The sequence below is a fragment of the Canis lupus genome, chromosome 1 (genome assembly GCF_048164855.1).
Source record: "Canis lupus baileyi chromosome 1, mCanLup2.hap1, whole genome shotgun sequence".
NCBI lineage: Eukaryota > Metazoa > Chordata > Mammalia > Carnivora > Canidae > Canis > Canis lupus.
The window spans coordinates 92797711-92820427 of NC_132838.1; the positions used below are offsets into that span (position 1 = coordinate 92797711).

Sequence of the window (22717 nt, forward strand, 5' to 3'; positions counted from 1 at the left end):
AAAACAGGCTCCAGCAGCATGGATGAGAAGGGAAGGCCGCTGGGAAGAGAAACAGCACACATGAACAAAAGCTTGGGCAAGTCTCCTAAGATGAGCAAATACAAAATATGAAACAACTATAATTTCTTCTAAGGTTTCATTTACTTCATGTTAGAAATTTAGGGAAACAAATCAGAAGAACATAAGAAAAGATTAAAATCTACCATAAGCTTAGTACCTACAGACAGCATTCACTTTGTTTATTCTCCCATTTTTCTCCATTTCTAATTATATTTATAAACAAAACCATCTAATATTCTCTCCACCCAGACACAACTCTAACATTAATATCGTAAGTCAACTGCATCACTGATATGAAATTACTGTAAATAACAGTGTCCCTGGTACATGAACAAGGTGTACCTAAAGGCACCTGCACTCTGATGACAAATATGAGATGAATGGACCTGATGAGACATCGTGCAAACTAATGGTCGGGCTGCATTAGGAAATGACTCAATCTTGAATGTTATTCATTAGAACTTAGATAAACAAAACTTGCAGGAAAAATTGTAGTCCCTCAGCATGACATTTACATTCATTTCTTCTGTGACAGTATCTCACAGAGAACTACGAAAAGCAAACGTAAAGTCAGAAGGTGAACAGGGTAGAAAAAAGAGGGCAACACACTTCATCTGTGTTATCATCTTCATCATGGCCCTGTGCCACCCAAATGTGGATTGTTATTTTCTAATGACACCGAACAATTCAAATCTATTTTTTTTTAGTTAATGGAAAAAAAAAAATCTCAAAGTGCCTTTTCGTAGGAGCCATACCAAGTGATGACAGAAAGGTTAGTACTATAATGTGCTGGAAGTGCCATTTATGAAAAACTGAATTATTATTATTTTTTCCGTCCTTAAAAAATCATTCTAGAGAGGTGAAAAAGATGGGCAAGGACTTTGAGTACTCATGTGGGGAAGCAGTTGCCAACCATTCTATTCTGGAAGACTTGAATGATTTCATCCTTGGGGAAGTTCCTCATCCAATCCATTCAAAGCTTCATTTGATTTTAATCCCCCTTTTTCAGGTATGAAATTTTATACCACTAATAGAATAAGCTAAAACTCTTTAAATGTGTTTCTCTACTTAATTTAATGGAGTTTGGGATCCATGGAGTTAATAAACAGAAATGGTTAAAAGGATTTGAATTTTTTACCTTGCAGAAGGGAAAATGGAAGTATTACCTACTGACTTCAATTCTATTAAATTTTAATATGGAATTCAAGAGTAATTTTGAGACTTTGCCCAGCTGTGCTTTATCAAGCTTCCCTTGTCCTGCACAGCATCTAGGGTACCATGCATGCTTCCTAAGCACAAATGTCGAGGTCAAATTTAACCATAGAAGGAAATGATGTGTATTCCTTTTAGAGTGTAAGTTTTCAGAGGACAGATGGTGTGTCACAATCTACTTGCACACAGTACTCATCAAGCCTGTAGCCCACAAGCAAAATTATCTGCTTCCTCAGAAAGATGGAGACAGAGGAAATTCCTAAGGGAAAGAAATATGATATTTTTAATAAGCACTCAAAATCAGAACACATAATTAATGTATGATTATGCTTCATAATAATGATATTGAGTGGGAAGCACTGATTAGAAGTACACTATATTATACAGGAGATGGAAAATACATCAAGATTAGCTTGTAGATAAAAAGGAAGTTGGTAAATTCTGCAGAAACTGGGCAGGTCAGTCGGTACTCAAGAACCGATCCTATACAGGAAAGGTAAAGGGGGGGAAAAAAGAAGTATAGTAAGAGCTGGGAAATGAGTGGATTTATTCCAACCATAAGAGTAGCAAGGTTAACAGTGGATCGAACAGATACAGTTTGGTTGCCTTGCCAGTAGGACCTCTATAGACCAGAACTTTTTGTTGAATCTCCTCAGACAAGTCTGAGAGCAGTGTGGGCCATAATGATTTCAGGACGGGCAAGAATCTGGCTCAGAGACAAGAGGAGTATTCCTGTGAGCCTCTAAGTCTGAGAGAGCTCCTTGGGAATGTTGATTTTTGCTTTTCCTGTTTTGTCTTAAGTCATAAGTCACTTAATGGCAATACTCAGTGCCTTGCTTGACAGGGGACTGGCCCTTCAACAGAATCTCTAGAAAATCAGAAACACCAGACAGAGGAAAGCTAGATGTTCATTTTCCTGATGATTCGTCTAAGGAAAACATTCTATCACTACCATCTCCTCAGAATTGTGAAGACCCAACTCTGAGGAGAAAGTTTAATAGGAAGTCAAGAAAAGCCACATTACAAATAGGCTGAACAAGATCTGTGGTAAGTGATTCTTCATAGAAGGAACAGTTACAGATGATATCATCAGACATTAGGTCCTGAAACCTAAATGTGTATCAGTACCTGGGTAGCTTTTCAAAAAGCTCAAATGCTAGGCTCAGCCTAGATCTACCCAGCAAAATCTCTAAAATGGGGCTCAGCAATTGACAACCTTAACGAGCCTCCCAGATATTTCTTTGGGGAGCCTGCACAGAACCACAGGAGACTCTTGGCCCAATGTAACTTCCTTCAGCCCAACGTTCATGTCAGAGAAAAGTCCTTTTTTATAAACTAAGTGCTCAATTCTCAATTTGTGCCCAAGAAACTACATTTGGAATATAAAGAAATATCACTGAGTGGATAATAAATGAATAAATGAATGCTCTAGGTAACACACTTCATTTTATCATGCCACCAATTGATGGTAACATGTATCACATTAATTTAACAAACATTCTTATTGAGTATTTACTATGGGGAAAGCACTGCAGGGGCATGGTTTCGAAAAGGCTGTGTATAAACAAAATTTTTCCAGGATTTTTTTTTTTTTTTTTTTTTTACATTCTATTCATTTACTGGAGCATCAACATTATGTGAACCCTGGTTGAATTTCAACTGACCTTTTATAACGGAAACCCAGTTCTCAGACTTCCTGCCTCTTTGCATTCCTCATAAGGTACCATTTAAACATTAAACCATAAAAACCAGAGACACTTTCTGTTGAAAAAAATTCTTTGTTGAATCCTTTAAGCAAACTGAACTCTTTAAGTATTTAAGAGTGTTTTCTCTCTTCATCCCATTTCTTTTGCAGAATCAATATGTTTAAAATCTTACACTAGATTCTTAGTGCCCCTCAGTTGTACAATGCTCTGAGAAAGACCTGTGCTTCATCAAATGAAGAAACAGCTCTTGGTTTCCAAATTAGTAAGAGGCAAATGATAATTTTAACAGCTTGCAGCTCCATGGGCAATCAAAGCTAAAGTTGTTAATGATTAAGAAATCAAAGAAAGTCTAATGCTTTAATAGCGGAGTGTATGCATGAAACCTGTCACTAACACAGAAAACACGGAAAATTGTTAGGAATCTTCCCCCATGGGGTTAGTCATAGCTGTTATTTAGAACTTGGACAGCTGGAACTCTACTGTAAAATAATATCTAATTCTGTCAATAATCTCACATGTACAGACATTAAAGGAATCCAAGGAAAGGCAAAGGATGGCCCATAATTACTGTATTGTATTTATTATATTTAGCCGTACCATGATTTTCAATGGACTAAATGAAACATTTAGAAAAGACCCCCTGAAACAGGGGAAAAATGCACAGGCAAAATGCAAAATCTCAACTGCATAGGTCAACAGTCTTTGTAATTCTAGAAAGTACACAATCCTGATCTGCATGAACAAATCTAAATGTTGAGCTCATAATCAGGGCAAGAAGCTAACATTTTCTACTGGAATCTTGAGATTGTCTTTGGAACAACTGTTCCAGAAAATCTTGAGATGACTTGAGGTCTGAAACCATGTAAAAAATGAACAGAGGAAAATACAGAATGCTGAGAATGCCTTTTTTTCAGAATATGAACTGACTCCTTGATGTCACACTAAATAGGTCTATGTCTAAATGACTTCGAACATCAACCCTGCTGGTTAATGACAGTTACTCTGTCTCTTCAATTCTTGTTGGTGGCTCTTAAAGTACTTGCCTCTTCATTAGCTCTACATCTATAATTGGGTGAGGAGAGGAGGGAAAAATTAAATTCTGATGGGGTAGCTATACTGATTGCAGTTTTAGTAGAAAATGTGGGAGATGTAGGGAAAGGAGGAGGTTGAAGCTGTCTGCTAAAATAAAAACTGGGGGGTCATTCATTCCTTTAACAAATATTGAAAGAGTGCTGACCATGTGCTTGGTGCTCTCTTAAGGTGCTGAGGGTGTCATGTTGAAAGAGGCAGACACAAAAAAAAAAAAAAAAAAAAAAAAAAAAAAAAAAAAGAAAGAGGCAGACACTATTTTCTTCTCATGAATTTCTTCAATGGGTCCTCATCACAAAGCCAATTTGGGATTAATGAATAGAACTGGTACGGTCTTGCTACAAACCTCTACTGCTCGCCCTTCCTGTTAAACTGATTCTACAGGGATGCCCCCACTCCTCCTTTCTTTGGAAAAATAACAGCCTGACTCTACCTGATGTCAAGAGGGCAACAACCCCAGAAGAGGACCACCTGAGGCTCTGTCTAAGGAAAAACAAATTAGTGAGCTTCTCGCATATAGCAAAATTAAATGGGCCTCAATTTCCTTATCAGTAAATAGCCCGTGTAATTGCCAAATGAGATCTTGCATAGAGTGCTTATTGAAGGACATTTAAAATGCTCAATAAACATTTATCAGGAGGACAAGTGGTGACTGTCACCATTAACAACTTTACACGAATTACTATAGTTTATAATTACTGAATCGTGATTAATTTTGATTCTCTAATCTTTGGTGGAAACTATCTTTACATCAGGGACTGCCATAGTGGCACAGTGAACATTAAATTCTTCAGTGCCAAGATTCCTCATTTGTTTCCAAAAGCCAAAGGCACAGGCACCTGATCACCTTCCCACCCAAGACACCCGCCACCCCTTAGCTGCCTCAGAGCAATGCAACAGCCCTAGATGCTTAGCTCTGTAATGATCCCCAGGTATTCATGTTCTAGGAAAAGGAGGATAAGCTATTAGCATCAATCAAAGCTAAAAACCACTGGCCTGGAGGTATAAAGAAATGGGAAGTCAGAAGTTGCATAATTGCTAGGGTTCATTCTTCTCTGAAACAGCCTTATTCTTAAAGAAATAGTGTTCTCTCGGGCACAAAATGTAATCATATTAACAATATTAATTTACCTAATACTTGAATGTTTCCAATTACATATATATGTATATACATATATGTATATCTGTATTATATATATAAATATATATAAACTAAAACACTCTGTATATACTTTTTTTTCCACCTGAACTTCAGAACAATGTGAGGTAGTTTACTATTAATTTCCATTTTGCAGATTGAGAAACCAAGGTTCGGTGAAGTTCAGTCACACACTCTGTGTAAGTGCCGAAGCAGCCTATGCCCACAACCCTATTTCCCAATTTTAAACATGGGGTTCTTTCCACTAGTCTGTGACGTCTATATTAAGGCAGGTCTTCCTCTTCTTTTTTTCAAAAGATTTATTTAAGAGAGAGTGAGAGAGAGAGAGAGAGAGAGACAGAGAAAGAATATAATGAGCCAGGGTGGTGGGGCAGCAGAGGGAGAGGGAGAATCTCAAGAAGACTCCCCACCATACGCAGAGCCCCATGTGGGGATCTCATGACCCCAAGATCATGACCTGAGCCAAAATCAAGAGCTGGACGCTCAACTGAGCCACCTAGATGGCCCCTTATGGAAGGTCTTCTAATAATAGGGATTCTCTCTCACTCCTCTCACTCCTTAGGAACATGTGTGCTTTCACATCTGTCTAGAGCAAAGCAAAAGCAGCCCTGCTGTACCATCTTGCCAGTTGGCCTCTGTTTCCCTCCTCTCAGTGCCACAACGGTTCCTTCTTTCACAGAATCCAATTTCTATGAAGAGACCATTCAGAGAGGCAAGAGATGACACATGTCCTCATTAGCTGGGACATACTAACCAAAGTGTGATTTTCCTTTTATTTCATGTGCAAAAATGTATTACATGGGTATGTTTCTGCTTGAGTATCTTCCCTCTTTGAAGGTGGCATTCTTATAAGAACAAAGAAAAGAGGACTAGGTTCTTGCCCTGGTTGTTCTATGATTGTGGGTAAGTTATCTACCATGATGGACTTCAGTTTTCTCATCAAGAGGATGAACTGGACTGGGGGAATCTCTTTCCTCCAGCTATAACATTCTATGATTCTATAGTATCTCTTTTAGTGTGATGGACAATTCTGTATGCAACTGCTGGTTGTTATGTGTTTGTTGAAGGAATGATAAATGTACCTTAATATTTTGAGAATGGCTACTGGGATCAAACACAGCCTAGCAAATTGTCAAAAGCACTTGGTTCCATTCCACCACTTTTGCTACGAGGATTTGGAAGAATAATTCAAATATGTATGCCAACACTCTCTAGGTGCTCCTTTTAAATATTAAAAATAAACTGCAGCAAACATTTTTACTTGGTTTGTAGACCTGAGAAGTACTGATTTCCTTTTTGCTCTGTAATAACCTAATTTATTTATTGTCTAAATTAGGGCAAGCAAATTATCCATGAGTGAATTTCCTTGAAACTGAAGATTACATTTAAGTGCAGAAGTAATTTTCCTATGAAATATTTTCAACAGAAGATATTAAAAGAAAAAAACGATTACACATTCTCCTGCTTTCTTAGCCAGGATGCTTGGCCTCTTCTCGATTACCTATAATGTCGCCAATATGCCAAGGTTACTGCACGTGTTAGACTAGATACTAGTTGCTAGACTGAGGATACTCAAAACTACTGGAGTATCTAGGTCTTGTCCCTAGCACTTGTCTCTCCACTGAATGTGCACATACTGCTGTGTTGATTAATGCAAAAGCAAACAGAAGACCCTTGTCACCTTGTCAATTACATTTCCTCTTGCCAGCTGTTCTATCTCATGATTGCCTATGAATCAAGTGGGCTCTAATCTGGTCCTTTAGCTTAGATACATGGATGGCTTCATCCTCAAGTTAAGCTCAACTATGGGCTCTGTGACATCTGTTTTTTCAATCAGAGGCTGTTTCCATTTATTTCCAGACTTACGGCTATGTTACATATGGTGGTGCTGCTGGGAATCGGATTTGTAGACTAGGAGAAATTTCCTCTACTACCCTACCAAATCTTCAAATGAGATACCAAATAAAAGGTGTTTAAAATCATTAATTTATACGGAACAATAATCATTATTACTTCTCCGACTATGATTCCAAACTTAACAGAAAAATGTACCAACTGAGCTCTAAACTTCACTTCTATCACCACATACACTTGAATTTTCATTCCATAAGGACACATAAAACATATAAATTTATACTACGGAAGATGTGCACATGTAGATGCATACATTAATGCTCAAGGCGTTTAAACAATCTGAATATTCTAAAATATTAAATACAAGTGGCTGCTGTAAATATTTTAAACCTTTCACATGTCACTTATGTTTTAACAAGAATGGCAGGCTCTTCTTATGTGAAATTTAATATATTCAATAGAATCATGTGAGTTTAAGCCATAAAGCAAATGATACGATACTTTCTTTTTCCATGGTCCTTCAACAAATACTCTTAACCCTGACATCCAGACTTAGGGAGAGAAACTCTCTCTCTTCTGTCCAAGTGTTTCTGCACTGTGGGTAAGTGGCTTCACTGTAAGCCAATGATGTGGCCAGTTGGTAGAATCCTTCAGAGAGAAAACAGAAACCTCCCTCTGTCCTGCTAATCCCAGTGAGGGGTCTATGAGGTCAGCAACACTAACAATGCAATCAGTTAGCAAGACACCATTCCAAAAACCAGTGCCCATAATCCAAAACTCATACCATTTAAAAAAAAAAAAATCAGTACAACTGGCCCTTGAACACGTGTTTGAACTGTGCAGATCCACTTACATACAGAATATTCTCAATAAATACAATGCTGTACATGTATTTTCCTTATGATTTTCTTAGTAACATATCCTTTTTCTAGCTTTATTGTAAGAATACTCTATATCACACATATACCATATAAAATATGCATTAATTGACTTTATATAAGGCTTCCAGTTAACATTAGGCTATTAGTAGTTAAGTTTTTCGGGGAGTCATAAGTTATACCCAGATTTTGGACCAAGCAGGAGTCACTGCCCCTAACTCCCTGTTGCTCAAGGTTCTACTGTACTACTTTGGTTCTCTAACATCCTTATTTCACAAGAAAGCAAACACTATAAGGAACTAAAGTTGGTACAATGTATTAACCTCCCTGAGAATTTTATATCGCTTCCTAAAATACATCCACATTATGTCTAATTCTAAGAGCAATTATAGCTAGACTGAGAAGGCAGAGTTTCATGGCTTGTTAGCTTTAGAGCTCTGGAATGTGTTTCTTAAAGAGACCCTTCCAAGTCCTAGGTCTTACTTCCCTACCCCAGGCTTTGGTGCAAAGAATATCCCTTGAAGGCGTACATTTCCATGAGAATTTGCTAGGATTCTTTGCAGGTAAATCATGGGGAGAAGTAAGCTTCAACTATCTTTAGTGCAATTTATCAGATTTTGGTTTATATTTAAGTTGAATTAAATTGACATTGAATATATGTCATTTTTGTTTTTTTTTCTAAGATTTTATTTTATTTATTCATGAGAGACACAGAGACATAGGCAGACGGAGAAGCAGGCTCCCTGAGGGGAACCCAATGTGGGATCAAGACCTGAGCCAAAGGCAGATGCTCAACCACTGAGCCACCCAGGTGTCTCAAATATATGTTATTTTTTTTTTAATATGTTATTTTTGAATCAGACTTTGTTTTGCTCTCGGCCCCACTGCTCCACTGTGCAGCACTGCAATGCACAAGTGCAGAGAACACACCAGAACCTAAAGTCTCTAAGTGTCGCTGCTAACCAGTGGACAACAGTCATAACCCGAGACAATAACATTTTATTACAATTCACACAAACTCCACCTCCATATAAGGGACTGTTATATGACTTATTGTATTTTTTTTCCCGAGCCCTTATATTGTCACTGATTATACCTCCAGAAGACAGAAATTAGCAATTTAAAAAATAAGGTCAGGGACCTGTGAATCAAACCACTGAGATAACCTTCATTTAATAGCCAATCCCAAAAGGACGCTTCAGTCTGGAACGCTAACACCAGAAAGTATGATCATGTTAAACTACTTAATAGGTGTCTTTACCTCCAGTCCACTCCCACTAAATAAGTCATCTCTCTAAAAAAAATAAAATAAAATAAATCTACAAGTTTCGTTGTTTTGCTCCAAAGCCTTACACTACACAGCTTCAAAGCTATATTGCACACAAAGAACAAACTTACAAGCTGCGAGTACAACTGAATCCCCTAAGCTATGAACCGAAGTATGTTTTAAATCTCACCTTCTGCTGAGCAACTCAACCTTCTCAGTTCTGCTCCTGCCAGGTCAGCCTCACCGAATCACACAGTACTTACCAAGGACATCCTGGACTTTACCCCCCACCCCCCATGCTCCTGTTTACCTGAGTCCCTCTGCCTGAGTCCTCCTCTTCCTGATCCCTCTGAGTCCCCCTCAAACAGCACTTACTCTATGACACTTCTCAATCCTCCTCTCAGGGTCTGCTGAAAATTCCTCTGTATTTCAGTAGTTCCTGGATCAAAGCTTTACTTCAGCACCTCTCAGACTGCGTCACTTAAGAAAGAAAGTTCTGCAGGCCTCCCCTTCTAGTTTCTTAACTTCTCAAAGTTAGAGACTGTGTCTTCTCTGGGCACATGGGGGTCTAGCAGGTGGCAGAGATGCAATCAGTGCTTGCTGATATGGAAAGAAAGGACCACTGTGTGATATATTCTTTCTCTGGCAGTGACTTAGAGCTAATGCTTCCAACTGAGCTAGCATAGATGCGGAGGGTACTGGCTAATTATCCCAGATCAACAAATCAGGCAGAATGGGACAGATCATCTGACTACCTGTGTGTGTACAGGCCTCCTTCCTCTTACTTAATTCTGCACGCTCAATTGAAAAGAAAAATTATAACTAGTATTATGGCTGAGCTATACTGATAAAAAGGAAGAGATTTTTTTTTTTCATTTTTCATTTTATTTACTCCAAACTGTAATATAAGCCACATGAGACTAGAAGCCTCATGGCTATGTAACAGCAGTATGGGCTTATGCAAATCATTTAACCTCTCTGAGATTTATCTGAAAAACAGAGCTATTAAGGGTTTGATTGTCCCAAGGCCAGACTAGACTGAGGTATTTTTCTTTTTAATTCTAAGATCTATGATTCCTTCCTTCCTTCCATCCATCCATCCATCCATCCATCCATCCATCCATCCATCCATCCATCAATGCTTGAGACCTCTTATAGCTCTAATACTCACAATTCTTCATTTTTGAAAGGTGGATTCAAAGAAAATGTAAGAAGTCCTAGAGATTTTGCCAGAATTCATACTATGTCAAGGAGAGTGAGGGAGGTTGCCAGCAGCAGGAAAGGAACTCACCAACACCCGATACAAGTTTCTGCAGGTGGATTTGCTTGGGTTTGCTCCTTACGTGTTGTGTTTGGTTTCCTTGGCTGCATAGTTTGGGATATCACATTTAACTTACAAAGGGGGCCAAACAGGTTGTCGGATAAGAAATTTTAAAAAGATTTGGAAAACAGACAGGGTGGACGAAACTCTACTCCATCATATTTGAGAACTGTCCATGGGCAAAGCACGCTGACAACAGCCATGTTCTTGCACACTTAGGTATTTGCTCTAGAAAAAAGTAGACTGCACAACTAAAGAAATACATAGCTTGGACAAGTCAGGGATCATTCCAGTCTACCTTTGTTTCTGTTGCATAGGCTGTTGCCTCATAGCCATATACTGCATGTCTTCTTGCAGACGATTCAGAGGGGAATCTGGCTTGACACGAATCCCATAGTAATGATACTTGGAGTTTCCTCTTCATAAAAGAACAACAAACATTAGAGACACAGAAAGTCAGTCAAACCAATATTAATCATACAGGATGTCCATTTGGCTTCACATTGGGAAAGATGAGGTAAAAGCAACATATTTGTATTATATATTTATGACCTGCCTGTTCTGGATCACCTGTATATCTTTATGGTGGCTACATATGAAAAATCAAAATAAGGTTCCAAATCTGTTGGCTCAGGGCCCTGCTGAAAGTCTTTCCTCATAAACTTAAATATTAGTACAGTAGCCCACTTAGTCCATGTAAGTTACACTTCTCAAATTTGTATTTTACATTTAATTTAGAAGGGGTAATGATGGAAAAAAGGTCTGGCCACTAAAAATTCATTAACAGGATAAAGGGTTGTGTGCTCAATGGGAATTTATTATAAAGTGGTTATACAAAACGAAGAAAAGAAATCTTGATTCTACTGACTCAGGTAAGTTCTCCATTTTTGCAAGTTCTATTACTGCAGGGATGGTGAAGGTAATTTCACTGATACAGAATGTTGTAGTGAAGTTTACTATTTATTATTTTGAAACCTAAAAGGAAGCAAGCATTTAATCCATTGATTTTGAAACATATCCTATTAGTCCCTGTCCTAATGAATTCATACCAGTTTTGTGGGCTGAATAAGATGTGTCACAACAAGCATGGGGAAATTTCTCTGTGAAAATGGGCAAATTTCCACCTAGATGAAAACTGTCACAATTTCCCCATGTTCACGAGAAAGACCACGTTTGTTATTAGAAATGACCAAGTTTTGCTCTGAATGAAATTTGCAAATTCCTGCAAAAATAACATTTTAAATATGTAAATTTTTGCAAAGGGAAAATAGTTTTTCACAGGTCTATATATAGCAAGACATCAGCTGCTTTTTCCATTTTTTTCTTTCATTTACAGAAAGAAATGCAAGAAGAGTGTGGATTAAATATTTTATGTAAAAATAGAACAGAATTTTACTTCCAAAATTAAAGAACATATATCAGATGAAGCCTATATATTCAAAGACATTAAAATCTTATTATATAAATAATATTGCTATTTTTTTTTAAGTAGAGCATTTTAATATCTATCTAGTTTTGGCAAAATATAATGAAAATTTAAGGCCTTCTACTTTTGTAGAGATTAGATCTTATCTCTAAAATCCACTGCAGAAAAGAACAAAAAATAAAAACAAAAAACACCAACTAGTAGTCTTCTCTTTTACAAACAGGAGAAAGGTAGGAAGTAAAGTAGGGGTGGGAAGCAGTAGATATTCCATAGGGGCTATAGCCAATGACAGCTACAGGGTAAAATGGCGTCTCTCTTTGTAGACCGAAATAGATAAAGTGTCTAGTTTCTTCTCCGTTGCCTACAAATCAGCATTTTCATTGGGTTGGTGGGGAGATGGTTGGGGGAGACTTGAATGTTCCATGGTCTTCTCTACTTAAAAACTTGTTTTGCAGATGGGTTCTAACAAAAGGTATCTCTTGATTTGCCTTTGTTTAGGAACATGGTGATTTTATCACTTTGCTTCATAAAGTTGAGAAAAGGTCTAGTCTGGATTTGAATTAATTCACCAGATTATTTTATTGATGAACAAGTAACAGTTATGCACATAGTTCATTAAAAAAAAGGTATCTGAGCCAGTTTGCCTCATGATTCTCAATACTGATTTTCTTTCTGTTGTCTGGGTCAGGAGTAGTAAATGAATGCTACACCACTTTCCATGGTAGACTCTCTGGTGCTTTGCCCTCATCATTGTCAGTGTTTCAAAGTTAGAGTTCTGCTGTCTTCGTAACATAACATTTGCTTAAGCTTTCCCCATATGATTTCTTTTCTCCATATTCTTCTAGGTTTTCCTTTCTATCTCTAATTGACAGTTTTATAAGGAACAGGAGACACAACTGTTACACAGTGAGGGGGAACAACAGAACATTGGAAAGTCAAGGCAGCAATATTGTAATATGTACTTAGAGAGTATGGATTCCACTCATTCACAAACCCAAACAACCCCAATTTTGTCCCTTTCTATTTTAAAGATGTGTTTCAAGGTTTGAATGGAGCCTCAAAATAGGACCCACTGAAATCCCTCTTAGCAGTGAAAGGAGAACAATACTATTAGAATGGTGAATAAAGCCAGAGTCTCAAAATATTGGGATGGTATGCATAATTACTGAGCCTTCGGCTAGGGGATAGTAGGGGAGATGCCCAAATAATGATTTTTGTGGTTCTGGGAAAAAAATATGAGAGAAGCAAAGAGCTTTTTTCAAGGGATTGGAAGCTTCAGTTCCTCTAGCTGGAACAGACAATCATATTCTCCAGTTTAAAATATACTATTTTTTCAAGTATAGGTAGAAGAAAAAATATTTATGAGGGTACTGAACCTCCAGCATTCTGAAAGCTGTACAATCATTTGAAATGCAACAGAAAGGAGTAATTCATACTTTGAATACACATAGACCTCATCAATGCCATAAAGCTGACATGTTCTCTCTTTTTTTTTAGCATAAATTTATAATGAAGCCAATGACCAAGGATCTCTTTATTTTATTACAAATATTAAACACTCTTTACTAGAATACTAGGAGCTGTGACTTAAAAATCAATGAGGGGTAGATCCTCTAAATGTTATACAGTGTAGCATCTTTATTTTTATACTTTTTAATATGGAGTTCTGTAAGATTAGGATATAAAAAACATCCATATCCTTCTGCCCAGCTTCTTAAAGTATTTATGTTATGATAATCTGTAAAAATTATAGAAAGGCAAAAGTGAAGCTCTACAGTTCCAAGTATTATGTTCATCATATTTTGATTAGTAAAAACATTCATGTCTCTTTCAAAAGGAAAGAAACGAGAAACTAAGAATCTTCTTCACATTGTTGGTGTCCGTGCAATGAAAGCACACTATATTTTTATTTCTATACACATACGGTTTCACAGTCAAGAGTTTAAAAAAGGCTAAGAAAGGGTTAGACAGGCCATGTATTAACTGAGGGCTTCAAACTCCCCAATTTTTCAAGTTCACCAAATGATTTTTAACTGATCTCCAGAAATGAAAAGAAAAACTCAGCTTTAATTTCTTACTCTATTCAAACAGAAGAGTTATTTATAAAGACATTGCAATATAATTTTGCAAGAGTCAAGAGATAGTTTTCAACTGACTATATTACTTATTCATCTCTAGTCTGATGATTTTTAAAAAGAGAAAACCGTGATATATCTTCATCTTTAAGGCACCATGTGTAAATCTTACACTAACCGTTTGACTTGCTGATGTCTATTATGATTTGAGAATCAGCTCTTCTCAAAGCTGTGCTTGGTTATGTTTAAGACAACGCATCACTCTGCTTTGGCAATATCCATAGTGAATAATGACCTCTTCATGAGAGACTGTATAAACTGAGCTATTTCCTTATTTTTTTCTTTGGATGTTATCTGTAACCAGGCACTTTTGCTCAAACGATATACCAAACTACTTTAGTTTGAAAAAGAGGGATTGGTTGATGATCTCATTTTTTTTTGTACTAACCTAGTTCCCAATCTCCTGGTTCGTAATCCCATAAAAATTGACCTTATTAGTTTTCCAAAAGAAGCAGCATTGACTGGATCCAGTTTGTGTTCCTGACAGTGTCGTAGGTAGTGGTTGTACAGCGTGCTTCTGGGAAGGCTCACTCCTTCTGCTGTCTCATAATTGTCCAACAGCCACTGGAGCTAGTATAAATAAGACAGGGTAAACACAGAGAAACCATATAATTGACCAAAATGTCACAAGCCACTACAAAAACAATATACAGAAATAGTTTGAAGATCTTCATCAGGCCTTGTAATAAGGTAAACTGCTGTAATTCAAAGGCTGGTATAATCTGACCTTGAAAACTCTCAGAAATGTAAAATTGCTGAACATAGTTTATGACCTCGGACCACTCCGTTCCTTCAAACATTCAAGTGCATGTAGAAAGTACTAATTTTCTCTGTATTGATTGCAATTTTGTAGACAAACACCTCTTCGGGGAATTCAAATAATCCCATTAACCAGTAGTAAAAAAAAAATTAGAGAATTGCTACAGAACAAGACATGTTTCCAAGCCTGGCAACAGGGCACAGGATATGTCTTTAGTGTTGGTTTGTTATAACACATGAACAGCAGACTGCCTTGTATGAGTTTTTGTATTAAGTTTCTATTCGTTTACATAGAATTTTAATTTACTTATCCAATTCACTCAAACAGGACAATGCAACAATGGTATTTCTACTGGCTCAAATTCTCAAGCAGAAAGGAAAAAATTCAGTCATTTCTTCTTCAGAAGGAAAGAAATTCATTAGACACTAATTAAAAAAAAATTATGTAATGAAGAGGAATTATTTCTTTCACTCATTGGAGTTTTTCTACTTCCATGCTGTTTTTTTCTTCATAATTTTGGAAGATACATCACAATGGTAGTTGGTAAAGCAACATTTTCTCAGTCTTTAGCTCACATCTTAAAGGTTTTATGTTGTCCTGTATTTTTTAAAAATAATCTTTATAGAAAAAAAATAATCTTTATAGAAAGTTCAAAAAAATTTTAGAAAATATAACAAAGTTACATACTACTGAATTTCAATAGCAGGAAAATTAAATTATTAACTCATTCATTCATTTATTTATAAAAGGAGAACTGAAATAGATTTAAATGACTTTCTTAAGGTCACAGATTGTCTCAGAGCCTAATCTGGTTCCCAACACACGTTTCCTGATTACTTGCATACCGGTTGTTATTTCCATAAAGCAGCAAATACTTCACATTACTTGTCTCAACAAAATTTCCATGCCATATATAAGAGGTGTGATAAAGAAGTGATATTTTTACATGCAATTTAAATTAAACAGAAGTTACGGTAGCCCCAGAATTCCTGGTGTATCAACTGTGAGCCAGGCAATGTGCTCGGCACTTAGTGATGTAGAAATGAATGTAATCTCACCTCTGTCCGCTAGGGATTTACAATCATTCTCCGAAAAGGACAATATGGACTCTCAAATATATTAAAGCACTTCTCCATTTGCTTACATATTTTCAGCTTTGTGAACAAACTCAGAACCTGAACTTTCAGACTCTTAGTAAGAAGATTCATTAAAAATATTTTCAGAATTATTGCCTTTAAGTATGACAACTTAATTGTCTGGAACCATTTTAATTTCAAATATTCCTACATGATGCTTACATTTAATTGAACTTATGTCATTAAACTCATATGGATGGCCACTAAGTCCACAAGATCGGGCAGAGTACTTTTTCTTTCTTTTTTTTAAGTAGGCTCCACATTGGGTGTGGAGCTCAACACAGGGCTTGAACTTGCGACTCTGAGACCCAGACCTGAGCTGAGATCAAGAATTGGACGCTTAACCGACTGAGCCACTCAGGTGCCCCCAGAGCAGAGTACTTTCAAAAATAAAGTTCATGTTCTGGTCAGGAAGACCTAAAGTTTTCTATGAACACTTATGCATATGAATATGTGCATTTAAACAAAACTATTGCCTCTATAACATACACAACCCTCCCTTTGTAAAAGGTCACACAAAATAAATGTTCATTTACATAATGACAGAAAAATTAAAGGTCAAAAAGAATTTTTCAGAGACCAATCATCTGTAACCTGACCATCAGTAAAGTTTTCCAGAGGCACGTGATTTCTGACTATTCTAAATAACACAGAGAGTAAGTTCACTTATACATATTCATTTAGTATAAAAGAGAGGGAGTAAAATGATTGGGAAATCCAGTGATTAAGGCTCAGATTAGTACTCTGACTATAATAGTGGGTCAGGATGTCTCTAGCATTTCTTTATAAGTTTTAAGATTTTGTAGGTTATGAACGCAATTGAAGTCGATGACACACAAAACACAGCTATACAAACCTGCCCCATACACTTCATCCATGTGCCTCAGTAAGACGACTGGCATCTGAAAGCATTGTTTCCTCACTTGAATGGTGTTGGGGAAGCTCTAGTGAACCTTTGGACTCAAAATATAGCCCAAAAGTGCTAGCTCTTGTTTTGTATGCATATACTAGATAGGGCCTTCCATTGATATTCTAAATATATAAAGAATATAGAAATATAGAACATGGAATACAGAAACATAGAAAGGAATATTCTCTGAGAAATTCAGTTTCTTGAGATGAAAGAATATAAAAGAAACACCAAAAAAAATCATCCTCAGAAAAGCAAATTTATAAAAACTCTAAATATTTTTTTGGAAAACAAGTATTTTGCAACTGAACCAACAAAAAGTGTCCACATCCACAAGCATGGAACACACAACATGTGTAAGTTAAAAATGTATATATTATCCATGCTTCCTCATTTAAGGCATACTGTCAATGCCAAAGTAATATGATTTTGTAACAACAAAAAATCTAATATTTCTTTCTTTGCTAATGAACAGAACATATATCTATATAGGAAATGTTAATTTAAAGGATATTTTTTCAGAAAAGGAAAATAATTTTAGAACTTGAACTTTATAGCCAAAAGTATGCAAACAGTAAACACAGATCTGACACAAAATACTTTTAACAAGCTATAAAGTAAATAATTTGTTTAATTAATGAGTTATAAATAGAAAATCTGTAAACTGCCTTAAATGTTTACTAGTTTTCTTGCAATATTTAATTACTTAAAAGAGAGATATCTCAAAATGACAGTTTACTATTTTCACATGAAGAAAATTGTCTTGTAGATAAAAAAAATCTGAAAAGCAAATCTAATAATAAAATATTTGAAGAGTATGATCTTCAGATGCCTTTTATAAAAGAGAATACTAGTGCAAATATTGAAGTTCAACATAAAATATTTTGAGTCCAAAGGTGTGTTTACATATATAAAAGAGTTAACCAGACCATTCTTAATCAAAGAAAACTTTTCACAAAATTGTGAGAGAATGACAGCAAAAGTTGGCTTAAAATACCTGGAAGCCTGAATAATATTAGTCAAGCCCCTCGTGAATAATTCAGAGCAAATGAAGTTTTTGCTGGATTGGCTACGTGCTCCTCTGAAATGCTTAGTGAGTCAAATTAACTGGACTGACTGCTTTACACACTTATTGTTCTTACTCTAGTTTTACATTCTTATAGGTTCTTTCTTTCTAAGGCAGTTCTTAAAAAATCCAAGTTTATTTGTAATATGTGTATATGTGGTATCTATATACACATACATTTGTAGATATATATTTACATATATATGTATGTATGTAATGTATTACACACACACAATCAGTAATTGGTTTAAGAGTGGGCGTTCTGATGACTAAAACTCTGATAGTAGCAAACAACATTTTGTTTCCTGCCCCTTATTTGCAGGAGGAAGCACTTTTATTCCTTGCCAGAAGGCTGGAGATCACTTTGGAAGAGCAGGAGATGGAGTGGAGGTAAAATGCCCTGAAGGATGGAGGCTCCAGCCAGGAAGCCTGCGGACAACTATACCACCTAAAGGTAGCCCTGCTCCTGGAAACTCAATAAATAAGCAGAAATTGGTTTAGGGGTTACTGGATAAGATTCTGAGATTCAGCAGGGAATTATAACTGTGCATTCTACATGCCAGTTATTTAACCTTCAAGTTTTGACACAGTGATGAAATTGTAAATCAGATATTTGAGTCTGAAACACAGTATAAGAGAGGATTAATTTGGCTGTAAGAGAAACTTGGCTGTTAACTATAACCTAAAGGCATACGTTTCTTGCACTGTTCAAAGGAAGTTAAGGCCTGTTATAAGATATCGTTTCCCTGGGTTTCTGTCTTTAATAAAATCCCTTTGGACACTAAAATTCAATGCCCTTAATATTTAGTAATTTAGGAATAAACTGTTCCTATTTCTTTTAACCGTTATAAAATGTCATAAAATATTTGTTTACATGTATGGTTTTAAAATAAAAGCCTATAAAATACCATAGGAACTTTTAACCTTTATCTTTAAAACTTGATTATTCTACTAATGAACTAACACAAATTCACATAAGGGTGGAAACCAAGATAATTGCGTCTTTCAACCTTTGCATTTAATCTATATTAATCAGGGTAGATTGGGGAAGATGAACGGTTCCTATTTTTCCCAAAGGGAAATACTGATTGACAAATTAAAAAAAAAATACATACTGCATTCCCCAATTAACATCTAAATGTAACATTTGGCATTTTTTCTCAGATGGATTATTATCCATTAGGATTCATTTTAAGCTCAGTTCACTGATGATATGCATTTGACAGGTCTTATTTCTGTCATAACTTATATTTACAATATAGCAAAGTCAAGGGAAAGTGAATATAAAGCAAGAGTTTGCTTTGAGCTGAATATATTTCAGTAGCTAAACCCAGGAAAAATCATAAAAACTATTTGCTGGATTATAAAAAGTATAAAAAATCAATACCTAATGCTTCTTATATACTTCAGATGGAATTTTTTAAAAATGCACAAGCTCAAGAACATTATGTGGAAACTGGGAACAATTAGTTTAAGAATATTTGTGTTCCAATTTGCAATCTAAAATATCTCACAGTGGATGCAAAATAATCATTAAGTGCCAATTTATATTAATTATGATTGAGGAGTATAAAATAAACTTAAGTCTGCAATGATAGTCTAGTTTGTTGTAGGCAGACAATATATATCATTTAGTCCCACTGCATCTTTATATACAAAAGATTTAGAAATAAAAATATTTAAATAAAAATTATTATGTTAATAGAGTAAATTCTGTAAAGCTAAATCAAAAGTACCATTCTAAAATACAAGGAGATGAGTGATACCACTCTTGGCTATAATTTTTTTCTGAAGGAGTAGATTATAATATATAATATATTATATTATAAATAATACATAGTATATTATATATGGAGAGAAATAAAGTTGCCTACTCTTAAACTAAAGGTTGCCCATGGGGAAATGATAGAGTGATCATATATACTCTTTCACTCAAATGGTATGTAGGCAGAAGGCCGCTCTATGCCAACAATATTCACAAACAAACCTATGGAAGTATACTTAATAACAAAATAATGCATGCATGAGTCCCCAAATAAATGTACACATGATTGGCAAAAGTATTTAGAATACTGGAGGTAAGATAAGGTCCATTCCCTTCTATTACTTGTTTTTTATGTTCATCCATTTAGCAAATATTTAGGAAACTGAGACCATGTACCAGGTGCTGCTCTACGCACCAGGGATGCATCAGTGGGTAAAACGTATAAAGTTCTTACTCTGTTGGGACTTTAACTTGTCAATATGTATTTACTGTCTGCCTACATGGTTTTACTGCTGAAATAATTGTCATTATGTGAATACTGATGATAATAGAAAAAAAAAAACAAACATGGCACTCAGTGTACCATACTCAGTTTATGAGTAGGGTGCTATCTAAGGTATGACACTGAAAAGTATAAATGCATTTCAACTTGGAAGATAATAGCAAGATATGATAAAAATGGAGCTGTAGTACTAAGTACTCTTAGGAATACGCTGAAAAAGGGACACAAAATTCAACACCCCACTCCATCTTATTCCATCTTCTACTGTGTAGAAAGAAAGGTGGAAAAACAAAGCAATTGTGTTGGAGTCTATTGACAGGAGATTATTTATTTGGTTTGACCCTCATAAGAATTTTCTGAATTACTGTGAATAATAAAATGTCTAAAGGGAAAATAGGAAACCCATTCTGTCCCATATTCCAAAATAGAATGATAGTAGACTTTCTGTTCAAAAATCATGATTAAAATGATTTAGTTTTGAAACTACTAAATATGGGACACAGATTATTGATCACTTCTCTCACTTTTTTGCTTAATGAAATTGATCCTCTCTTGGAACTGGAAAGTCAGGGGAAGTATCATCATAAAATTGGATCCATGTCCACTTTAAGAATCCCACAAATCTCAAATAAGTCTATACTATGTCCCATTTGGTGAGGGATAAAGGTAATTTTCAGTTTATTGACAGTTAAACTATTAAACTATTTTTTTAAAAGCTTTTCCACTATAATTTTTCTTTACAAGTGAACATCATCAATTAAGTTAACAGAATTTAAAATGCCCTTCAGCAGGTGGTTATCAAAAGAACACATGCAGCCCCTTACTCCAGTTGTTTTGGATTAATCTAACAAAAATGAGGAGCATCACTAACTTTCCGAGGACAGAAAAACAACAGGATTCTTGTTATGTGTTCGGGGAGAAACCTGACTGGTCAGCAGAGACACGATCCTTTCTTTACTGTTTATATATACCATCTGTAGAATCATTTGTATTTCTAAAGACTTGACTCTAAATGTGTTTTAAAGGAATTGAGCTACCTCAGAGGCATGATATAAACAAATCAGGACATCTAGAAAAAGATTATCAGTGCATTTGCAACATTTACGCCTCCTATATATACTGAAATGTCTCTGGCAGTTAGAAAACACTATGGAAGAGTTGCTGTGCTCTGTAATAAAAAATATGAAGCCAGAGAGTGATAAATATTTATTTGTTGTTTGTGCAGCTTAATCCACATTAAATATTAGTTCATAAGGTTTTTTAAATAGATTTTATTTATTTATTTGAGAGAGAATGAGAGAGAGAGAGAGAGAGAGAGAGAGAAAGCGAGCATGAGCAGGGAGAGGGACAAAGGGAGAAACAGACTCCATGCTGAGCAGGGAGCCCAATACGGGGCTCAATCCAGGGATCATGACCTGAGCTGAAAGCACATGCCCAACCGACTGAACCACCCAGGTTATCTCTACTTTGTGAGTTTTACAAGAGAATAATAATTTCAGAGAAACCCCAACATATCTGAAAAGTTTCCAACAAATCAACAAAAATTAATAAAAAACTCATGTTCTTATTATACCTACATTATTGTTCATGAAATACTAATAAATATAGGTAATTCAAGTTAAAATTAAACATATCACATATTTTACTAACCTGTATGATTCAAGTGAAAATGAGATATGAATTGAATAACAAAATACAATTTCTTTGAAGTTTGACAGTTAAAAAAGGTAACTGTAAGCTTCAGGGTGTTTTTTTTTCCCCCTATGTCCCTATACAGTTTTGGCTAAAAAAAAGTGAACAATATTTTTACTTGCCATTTTCAAAATACAAACAATGGTTAGTCACTACCCACCTCACAAAAAAAACATACACCCTAACAGTGTACATTAAATCAGCCTTTATACACAACTACAGATTCGTGCTAACACAGCAGGATATACTTATGAAACATATAAGAGTGACATATTGCATACAAATTTTCAGACTGGGGGAAAATCATATTCCTTACACTGTTTCAGAAAGAAAGGCCAAAATATATATTATTTTGAAATTTACAACCTACTGTTTTCACCAAAATTGCAAGCACTCCCCAAATTGGCCCACCTGCTTTTAATTGCCATGATATTTCCCCTTGAAAAAGAAAGAACACACGATATCCATCCAAAAACAAAATGTATAAAACACATGGAAGTATTTAGTGTTATGCTGGAATATAAAATTTAAACTTTTGAAAAGTCAATTATTTAAAATGCACAGTGAAAACATTATCTATGAACTAAAAGTTTTAGGCTTATTGAAAAAATAAGAATATTTCATTTCAGGTGGGTGATCCAATTTTAGACTTTGCACTCACAAAATACAGGGAAGAATTTTAAAAATCATAACTTATAACAACTTAAGAATACATTGTCAGTTGGACAGTTGGAGGGAAAACTCTAAATCTTAACTGTATTGTCATGGATATTAATTTA

General features: G+C 35.6%; 1 protein-coding gene across 40 annotated transcripts in view; it reads right to left on the reverse strand.

Annotated features, from left to right (window-relative positions):
* The window catches only part of RFX3 (regulatory factor X3), a 288425-nt gene that overhangs the window by 60337 nt on the left and 205371 nt on the right, over positions 1–22717 (reverse strand). For all 40 annotated transcript variants that reach the window (XM_072839758.1, XM_072839754.1, XM_072839975.1 and 37 more), the window contains 2 exons: positions 14496–14677; positions 10845–10964 (listed from right to left, as the gene is read on the reverse strand). In XM_072839758.1, coding sequence (XP_072695859.1) covers positions 10845–10964; positions 14496–14677 — 302 coding nt within the window. The remainder of the gene's footprint in view (positions 1–10844; positions 10965–14495; positions 14678–22717) is intronic.